At 39.7% G+C, this 9,124-nt stretch overlaps 3 protein-coding genes across 10 annotated transcripts in view; 2 read left to right on the top strand and 1 right to left on the bottom strand.

Moving 5' to 3' along the window:
* si:ch73-217b7.1 (ensconsin) overlaps positions 1 to 4,721 on the top strand; it is a 24,432-nt gene extending 19,711 nt beyond the window's left edge. For 4 of the 7 annotated variants that reach the window (XM_024290476.2, XM_036210654.1, XM_024290474.2 and 1 more), the window contains 11 exons: positions 13 to 185; positions 1,256 to 1,392; positions 1,511 to 1,755; positions 1,831 to 1,981; positions 2,054 to 2,222; positions 2,287 to 2,391; positions 2,460 to 2,510; positions 2,587 to 2,611; positions 2,694 to 2,778; positions 2,851 to 3,029; positions 3,698 to 4,721. In XM_024290476.2, the coding sequence (XP_024146244.1) occupies positions 13 to 185; positions 1,256 to 1,392; positions 1,511 to 1,755; positions 1,831 to 1,981; positions 2,054 to 2,222; positions 2,287 to 2,391; positions 2,460 to 2,510; positions 2,587 to 2,611; positions 2,694 to 2,778; positions 2,851 to 3,029; positions 3,698 to 3,708 (1,331 nt within the window). In that variant the 3' untranslated portion in view covers positions 3,709 to 4,721. The remainder of the gene's footprint in view (positions 1 to 12; positions 186 to 1,255; positions 1,393 to 1,510; positions 1,756 to 1,830; positions 1,982 to 2,053; positions 2,223 to 2,286; positions 2,392 to 2,459; positions 2,511 to 2,586; positions 2,612 to 2,693; positions 2,779 to 2,850; positions 3,030 to 3,697) is intronic. The other 3 variants (XM_036210653.1, XM_036210651.1, XM_036210652.1) reach the window with 2 other exon arrangements.
* A 660-nt stretch (positions 4,722 to 5,381) lies between these two features.
* On the bottom strand, positions 5,382 to 7,195 carry armc1l (armadillo repeat containing 1, like). Of its 2 annotated transcripts, XM_024290478.2 has the most exons (7): positions 7,089 to 7,195; positions 6,684 to 6,861; positions 6,421 to 6,512; positions 6,161 to 6,344; positions 5,965 to 6,081; positions 5,810 to 5,884; positions 5,382 to 5,738 (listed from the first exon to the last, which is right to left on the bottom strand). In XM_024290478.2, exons 2-7 carry the CDS (start codon positions 6,834 to 6,836, stop codon positions 5,544 to 5,546), a joined length of 816 nt encoding a protein of 271 aa, XP_024146246.1. In that variant the 5' UTR covers positions 6,837 to 6,861; positions 7,089 to 7,195; the 3' UTR covers positions 5,382 to 5,543. The 2 variants fall into 2 exon arrangements, with proteins under 2 accessions (XP_024146246.1, XP_036066548.1); XM_036210655.1 differs by lacking the exon at positions 7,089 to 7,195 and having other exon boundaries at positions 6,684 to 7,063.
* A 48-nt stretch (positions 7,196 to 7,243) lies between these two features.
* The window catches only part of mtfr2 (mitochondrial fission regulator 2), a 4,100-nt gene continuing 2,219 nt past the window's right edge, over positions 7,244 to 9,124 (top strand). The window contains exons 1-3 of the mRNA XM_024290477.2: positions 7,244 to 7,380; positions 7,852 to 8,034; positions 8,135 to 8,239. Of these exons, the coding sequence (XP_024146245.1) occupies positions 7,963 to 8,034; positions 8,135 to 8,239 (177 nt within the window). The 5' untranslated portion in view covers positions 7,244 to 7,380; positions 7,852 to 7,962. The remainder of the gene's footprint in view (positions 7,381 to 7,851; positions 8,035 to 8,134; positions 8,240 to 9,124) is intronic.

Raw genomic sequence — 9,124 nt, 5'->3', positions numbered from 1 at the left:
ACATCACCGTAGCCATGCCTGTGTGTCCTCGCTCAGTTTCCTGCCACCCTTCGAGCTCCATGTCCTTCAAGGCCCTGCAGAGCCAGCCTCTGCCTCACTGCCGCAGCCAGGAGAGGAGCTTCGGCAGAGAGATGGCCTCCCTGCCCTCCGCTGCCCCGCGCAGGAGGACCACCGGAACTGGACAGGTACGGGGGTTTTATCGCATAAACACTATTGGCAAAATTAGAGGCTTTGGATTCACGTTTCACTATTGTGGCTTTTTGGCTTTGACAAAAAAAAAAAAACTTAAATAAATAATAAGTTTGTAGTTTGGGTTAATTACATTTATTAAGTTTGTCATTTGTATATGACTGCATATATTATAGCTGGAAATAAATCTAGGCATCAAGGTAAATGATATAATTGCACGATTGTACACCAATTTGTCATGTTTATATTCACTAGTAAAAGGATGACAGTGCGCCAAAGTTGTAATGATAAAAAATTAACATGACTTGGCAAAATTTTCATTTTTTTAATTCAAGTAAATCTCCAGCTGGATCTTATTTGACAGAGGATGTGTTTTATTTTGAAAGGAACTTGTATCTGCTGCTGTCAAAATTAAAAGAAATGTAAAATGTTGTATAAAAATATATACATAAACCGTCATATTTTAAGTGTAGTTTTCTAAACGGAGAAGCGGCTCCTGCCACGAGAAATCCATTTTTGATAAATACATTGAAATTTTTCTTACAGGTAGAAAATTTCAATCAAAATTCTGATTTGTTTTTAAAATATTATTGATGAGTATTTACTTACCAAGATACCTTCTGTTTACATTTGTGTTTTTCCAATTTATTTAGGATTGATATCGTCACAGTTGTTTAAAATCCTGTTTGACCCTTTTTTAAGATCAGTCAGAAGTGGATCTGCCGTCACAGACAGAAGTGTCCATCTGCCTGCTGCCGTCGCAGCTTATGCCATTAAGGTTTTAGAGGAAAGGCTTCTTCTTTACATCCTGACCTACAGACACTCTGTCTGCGCAGTCACAAATAATCCTGCGTCATTGTAGAATTTCTTTTCTGTCAAGTCTTCCTCATAATTATATTTACAGGTTTTCTGGGAGCTGGGCAGTAGATTTTTGAGCCTAAATTCTCACTCGTGTTTGTTTCATGGGTTGAGAGGTCATCCAGGGTCACTAGGAAAAGGCCGACAACAATGGCTCTACTTTGTTTAATTTTTTGTAAAAGTGCATTTGAACTTTTTGTGTGACCAGCAAAGGGATCGAGACCATGTTAGAAAATCATGGAGCAACCTGTCACTTCCTCTGGTTCCTGTTCTGACGTTACCTCCCAGAAACCTCACAACTTCCACAAGCAAAAAAAACAGCAAAACGGCGCCCTCTGCTGGCAGGTAAGATAACATTTACATTCATTAAATGTCAAGTGCATTTTTTCCCCCAGAATATCAAAAAATAAGAAATAATTTCATGTTATGATTATTTTTCTCTACTCTCAATGTCTTCTCAAAGACCTCCTCAGAAGAGTCCAGGACGCCCCCCAACGCCCAAACTTTTGAAGTCTCCGAGGGCAGAGGACCCTGGAAACCTTCGTCCAATCAGGATTACACCGGACAGTTCTCAACCCACAACCCCGACCAAAACCCAACATGAAGAGGAGGAACAGTTCCTCAGCCCTCCTCAGCCTCGGCCTCAACCGCTGGGTCAAAACAAGACTTCCAGTGAGCAGATGCAAACCACGCCCACAGGAGCCGGCGGTTAGTTAAAGGACTTCACTCATTTGGATTTTATTCTACTTCTGTTGACTAAAATGCGTTTTGTGATGCCCTTAGAGAGCTCAGGCTCTCCTCCATCTTCCAAACCCTCAGCAGGAACCACAGACCCAGAGGAGGCGAGTCGCATCCTCGCAGAGAACCGGAGGCTGGCGCGTGAGCAAAGAGAAAAAGAGGAGGAGGAGCGAAGGCAACAAGAGGAGCAGGCCAGGTGAAGCATCTGGATCAGGTGTGACTCTAAAACATGGATGTGTTTTCTTTGACTGATGGTGTTCTTCTTCAGGTTAGCCAAGGAGGAGATGGCTCGCCGGAAGGCTGAGGAAAAAGCCCGCAGAGATGAGGAGGCACAGCGGCAGGCAGAGGAGAGGAGGAGGAAGGAGGAGGAGGAGAGAAAGGCAGAGGAAGAGAGGCTGCAGAATGAAAGAGAGGAAACTCTGAGACTCCAGAAACAGGTAAGAAAGTTTGTACTTTTGGTGGCGTTAGTTGGAAGCTCAAGACTCAACTCCTGATTACCAGAAAGAGGAGGAGGAGTCTCGACAGAGGGAGGAAGCTGAGCGTCTGAGGCAGGAGAGGGAGAAGCACTTCCAGAAAGAAGAGGCTGAACGCCTGGAGAGAAAGAAGGTATCACCATTATTAAAGTAAATTTAGCTTTACCTTTTATCTGATATTTTATTCCGTTTTACTGCTAGCGTCTTGAGGAGATCATGAAGAGAACGAGGCGCTCTGACACAACAGAAAAGGTAAAACCGAATGAGAAATACATCTAACAGATACTCAGCTGATGGACCTTTTTCAAACATTTTTTTTCTTTTCTAGAAAGTCAGAAATGGAGAGAGTGCAGGTAACTAAATGTAATTCAAAAAAAATAAATTGTATTCCCATGATACTGTAAGTGATTGTTTATTCTGACATTATCTGCGCAGTGACCGTATCCCAGACGCAGAAAAGTGACGCCAACAGCCTCAACCCAAACCAGAGCACTGCAGCACTGAGTCATCCCGACCAGAGGTCCGGTCCGTCTGAGGTTCTGCTCGAGGATGGGATGTTTAGAGACTCATCTCCATCTTTTATTTTTTACAGGGAGAACGGGGGGTTTGAGGAGGTGATTGAACTGCCTTCGCATTCCAGGCTGTCTCCTCCTGAAGGACAGGAGGAGCAGCAGCAGTCCGAGGAGAGAGTTCCTGTCGTAGCCTTCACTGAGAACGGCCTCCTGAAGCCCCTGAGTGGAGTAGAGGACATTTCAGCCCAGCAGGGACCAGGTCACTGAACACCCGTGTTTTTTCCCTCCTTACTTTATGCTGTAAATGTATTCAATTTGACAGTCTGATCATGTATCTTTAGAAACACAGAAGCTTTTATTAAATCTAAACATTAAAAAAAAAATCTGCATTGCAGCAAATAGTCTGTTCCTGAACTACTTTTTTCTACTTCAAATAGAATCTGACTAAATCCTGGCCTAAATATTCTCCATTTATAAGCATTTTAAAACTTTAGAAACCCTAAATATAACTAACCATGATGTTAGTGCCTCAAAAATATAAGTTTAACTTTATTAGTAAAAATGTTTGACAAAAGATGTATTTATATTTATGAAAAAAGAGTAATTAAACATATTTTTCGAATATATGAACCTATAAATATTAGAAATCAGTATTTTTTTTTTAATTGTGGCAAAATGATTATCACCTTTGGTCATTTCTGGGTTTAACAATTTATGGAAGTACATAAAAGGAAAAAATATACATTTTTTCACTGTCTAAAGCTCGTACACACTGGATTTAATAAAGTATGTGAAATTAGATGCGTCCATGCAATAAATCTACAGTTTTCTACAAACATCTGACGTCAAGTATTGAATTCAAAGCCTAAAATATTATGTTTAATTTAAAGAAAATATACAAATTCATTCTTTGTCTTTGACTTTTAGATGTTGCCTGATGCATTGTGGGAACTCGACGCTTCCACACCCAGAGACGAGAGAAGAGGTCATGAAAATCTGGGAGGTGTTGAATGAAAGGAAGGACTCGCAGCACCAGATTCAGACCTCGTCGCTCCCTGACACGAGCGAGCACCACATTCACTTCCCAAAGACGGCGTCTCCAAAGATCTCCTTGAAAAACACTCCTGAGAGAGAAGTCATTTTCTCCTCAGCAAATCCTCCGGGAGGAGCCGCTCGTCTGTTCTGACCACCGCGGCTTTGGGTCATGTTTGGTCACGCAGCTCCAAACCTGCAGGAGAACACTGAACTCCTTTCTTTTCTGAGAGGACAAACGCCTGATAACAATGTAAACAGATTGTCTAAAATGTCTTTAGCTCTGATACTTGAAGTATTCTGTTGCTCTTTGCTTACTTTTCAAATCTGCAACCTAACTTTAGAGCTTTAACCTTTACATGGAATCCAGATTTGTTCTCTTCAGCGTTTCATTTTCAAGCATCAACACACCCCTCATAGAGTTGCAGAACAGATGGGATTGAGGCTCAGATATAATAATGAGACTACTTGAAAGTGTCACATTGTTAATGTTGTCTACAGTGTTTAAACATAGATGTCTTTTGGGGGTGTCACTGGTGCATTTATGAACTTTAGTTGGATTCTAAAACACTGATCTCTCAGAATTAGGGTGTAAACTTCAGATTTTTGTTTAGGTTTTATTTAATTTATGTACAGATAACATGATTCCTTTCTTTCTGTTCAGATTTAGAGAAAAGCATTCTTTGGCTTTAAGCTTCTTTCATTAATTTACTCGTGTTCCATCAGTGCTGCATCCTCTCACTGGGACTCTTTGCTTGTACTGTAGCTGGTGCAAAAGGATTACATTATTAGTACTGCAAGTGATGTGATCTAATTGGATCTTTTGAATAAGAAATGCTGCTAACGTTGGATTTGCCTTACTGCTTTGAAGGAGCAACTTTCTCTCAGCACTAAAGTAAAGACATGCATTTCTCCAGAATCATATCATGTAAAAGCAATAACGTCTTATTCCGTGTTTTACATTTCAGGGTCAGACTTCCGTTTTCTGTAACCACCTCTTAAAGAGGGGAAACTTGATGGTTCTGCACAGCATGCTACTTCACTTCACTCATTTCTGCAAAAGTTATTTAATTGTCTTAAAAGTTTAAAATCAAACCTTTCATATGACAAAAGCTGGGACAAGTTTTTGAACCATCGCATCACTGAATTTGTACCATCGTTGCAAAAATATTATTTAGCAAAATAAAACTTTTCAAATTGAGCAATTGTTGATATTGTCTTGGAATATTTTGCATGAATTTTCAGTGCAATTGACAGTGGAAGCAGTTCATTTATTAGAACACAAACAGCAAAAAAGTATTGAATTTACATAAACAAAAGAGGAAAAACAAAAAAAGACAGTAGTTCATAGTTTGAGTGATCCTCTGGATTCCAGCTGTACATGTTCAAGACCCACTCCAATGAAAATCCTGTTTTTGTTTTTAACAAGTTCCTGTTGCATTTCATCATGACAGAAATTTGTAGTGAAAATTAACCTTAAAATTGGGCTTCAGAGTAAATTCTTTAAATTGTTTTGAATCAGTAGATAAAAAATGCAAATTTCTAACTCCTGCCGCTTTGCAAAAACTATATCCTAGAATTTTTTTTTTTTTTAAGCTAAAAACAGCCTATTTAAAAGACCACAGAGAACACTTAAAATGGATCAAAAGATGATTGGAGTGGGACTTCAATGAAGTGTCGACATGACTACACGTCATGTTTCTTCCAGCAACGAGGAGCAGCTAAAAACGAATCCGCAGCTTCACCAGTAGAAAGACTTTGAAAGGAAACTTGCAGCAGCGTTCAGCCAGCTGCCGCTGGAATCTTCCTTGGCTGCTGTTCTGGAAATTGCTCTGTCCACTTCTCTCTCTGGACTCTCTTCTTCTTCTGGGAGATAATCGGGGAGGGCTGAATTCTGTGGTACCTCTGCCCCGCCAGGATTCAGAGGGATGTAAACCTGAAGAAATCATGAAACAGCATTTAACACTTTAAATTCGTTCTTTAGCAGATGATCTTAATTTAGTTCACCTCTTCTCCTGTCTCATTCTTCACCACTTGTTGGGCTGAGAGCACCTTTGTGGCAGCGATTGCTGTTGCCAGGTTCTACAACGGGAACGAGTTAAAGAAAAGTGGTTTGATTTTGAAAAGATTCGATAGAATTCTTTCTATTTGACGTTTGTTACCTCAGTGGGAAGGTCCGAACGAATGCGAACTGTGCATCTCTTGGAAGCCATTTGGAAAGTAAAGCTGATAACTCCTTTAACCTTGAGGAGAGCATCTTCACACAAGCTTCGCTGGTGCTAGGAGGGGTGGAGGAGCGTTCTGTTAGAAATGCTTCACAAAGGAAATGAATCTTTAAAAGCCTCAAGTTTTACTGACTGTGCTGTCCAAGCCTTGGATGTGCAGCGTGACGGACTTGGCTTTTTTATTGGAGGAGTTGATAAAAAACTGTGGCTTTTTTCTCCTCTGCCTCTCTGGTGTGCGGGGTGCAGGATTAGCAGGTTCTCTCAGAATGTTATAAACCTCTTTAGCCAAGTTTGTGATGTCAACGGACAGACCGTCTCTACATGGAGACAAAAAAAAAAAAGTTATAGTGGATTTTTGGATCAATCTTTGTTTACAAGTTTAGTTTATCTCACCTTTCAATAAGATTTTCCAAGCTCACCATCATACCCAGTTCGTTCTTCATTGTGGTTATGTTTGGAGTCAATTCTGCCAAGTACCGCAGGGTCTTAAAGAAAAAAAAAGATTATTTTTAAACCACAGACACAAAATATAAGATTAAAACACAGATTCGGATCATTTTCTAGTCCAGAACTGTTAAAAAAGATGAATCTTTTATTTAAAAAAAATCATTATTAGTCATTTCATATTAAACTCCAGGAAACTGCTTCCCTACTACCTGCAAAGTTGCAAACAGCACTTCTGGATCCTGGTGGTCGAGGAACAGAACCAGCCCGGGCAGGCAGCCCTGATCCTGGACTATCGCTTCTCGGTTCTGTGGTTCCGATGCCAGATCCCGCAGCTGACACACCACCGACAGTGCATCCATCATCCTAGTGCACGTTTGCGAAGATTACCTAAAATATTACGATACAGATATAATGGATCAGAACGTGCTAAACGCTAACATAACTAACTAGCACGAGGAGTTTGTTAGCTAGCTTCAGTAGCTACGTGGTTTTATTATTTTCCTTATTTCTGTTACAATTTGCGTCACAAAAATGTAACTATTTTGTAAATTCTAAACCTCCACTGTGATGAAATCATGTTTAAAAATCAAAGTTATGTTTTGAAAGTGTCTTACCAAGGAAGCGAAGCAGTTTGTGACGCAAACAGATACAAATTTGGTGCCCTTTCTTTCCCGTTACGTGATTGGTCAAGACAGTTGTACATCGCCCCTTGCTATTGGCTTCTCATTTCTCCTCCACAACCAAAGCCAATCAGGAGAGACCTTACTGCTGCGGCTTTATTTGACTTCTCAGCTTTACATCCTGGACGCGTGAGTAAAGAGAAGTACTGCAAGTTCTCGTTTTTAACCATTTGGGACTGGAAACACCAAGTATATATTTGTGATTTCACACGAAAACAGCAAAACGGTAAGCTTCCATCTACTTGTATTTTATTTATGCTGGTTCAGGTGTGCGCAGTCGATGTGAATGTTGTTACTTTTGCTCACTGCAGTAGTTTGCACTGCGGTAGCTGTAGCGTTGACACAACGTGCTGTGAAATTGTGTTATTGCTCTCATAGAAATGTTGGCAAGTTGACTCCACCATCACTCCATTTATACATTTTCTATAAAATGGAATTACATTTTTAAATATTTGTCTCCATCTTTGGAACATTTTGCCCTAGTGGTACTACAGCTTTGTTTGGATGTTTCATGTTTTCAATTCTACCAACTAAAGTATAAAAATGTAATTGGATTTTGCAATAATCAGATGTCACTGCTGTTTTCAGAATGTGACCCTCCCTCTCATTTTTTTTTTTTTTTTTTTTTAAATATAAAACTAAGGTTTCTAACCTGGTGTGATGCATGTTCAGTTCTGCGTCTTTTGTGTCTCTGCAGGCCCTAACTATGTGAGGCAGTGGTGTCCTCTGTGTTTTGGCCTCTCTCTAGTTCAGTCAGCAGAAAGAGGATCCTTGCAGTCATCAGCTGCTGCAGAGGAAAGTCCTTGCAATGTCTCTATTGGAGGATTTTGTTTATGTGCTGCGCACAGTCTTGGAGTATTTTGGAGTACCCCCAGACATGGTGAGTGAACACATTTACTTATTTTATAGCTGTATATAACAGATTATTCGTATTTTTCTTTAGAGTTGCCTGATTTTTGACTGTTTTCCCGTCCTTTTAGTTGGATCCCGTGTGGACCAGTCAGCTGTGTGGACAGTATCGCAGCATCATTAGGATGATTGGGTCCAACCTCCCTCTGAAGCCCCCTCCACGCGTCCACTTTCAGGTCTTCAAACACTCCACAAATTTAATTATTGTAGCCAGGTTGCAAAACTATTCTGTGACTAATATGCACATTTTAGGTCAGGCGTTTGCAATAATCTGCACCTAAAGAGTCATTCAGGTTGATTTATCACTGACAACAACCCGGTTGGAGCCTCATTTTCTTTCAAAAAATCACTTCCTTTCAAAATAAAAGGTACCCTAGAGTTGCCTCAATGCAGCAAATTATTAGTAGGTAGTGTAATGTTAGCAGGAAAAAAAGATTATTTTACCATTTCTGCCCGAACATCATCAATCTAACAAACTAAAATTAAAACAGAGCTATTTAAATGACCCCCACCTTTTATTTGAACTATAAGGCACACTTGTAACCCTTGAATTTGCTCATAAATCTGCTTTATAGTCTGAACACTGATCGTGCTTAATTTTCTGTTACAATTGACGCTCCAACATTTGTGAGTGTTTTAATAAGACTTTGGTAAACTAGGAAGGATTGATAGGTGGTTGGAGAAATAATCAATGCAATCAGGGAGCTGCATTACCCAACTGACATGAACCCTTTGGGTATCAAAACGTGTATTTTAATGAAAAATCTCCATCAGATTCTTTTAGTATTTTCAAGACAATTCCCTCAGTGCTTAAAAAGCATCTAAATTGATAATGAACCCTTATTTATCACACTGATTATAATCTACAGCAGTGTTAAGAAGTGTTTGCCCCATCTTGAATTCTTATTTGCTTGAATGTTTGTCGGTTTTGTTTAAAAGAATAATAATTTTAGGCAAATATGATCTATGTAACTAAACTAATAACTATCGCATTCATCTTTTGTAGAATTGTTTTGCTTTAAGGCGGCGTCTTAATTTAGTTCAGGTCAAGACTTTTCTTA

The sequence above is a fragment of the Oryzias melastigma genome, linkage group LG24 (genome assembly GCF_002922805.2).
Source record: "Oryzias melastigma strain HK-1 linkage group LG24, ASM292280v2, whole genome shotgun sequence".
Classification (NCBI taxonomy): Eukaryota; Metazoa; Chordata; class Actinopteri; order Beloniformes; family Adrianichthyidae; genus Oryzias; species Oryzias melastigma.
The sequence above is the reverse complement of the archived record's forward strand: the minus strand, read 5'-3'. Positions and strand labels throughout refer to the sequence as shown.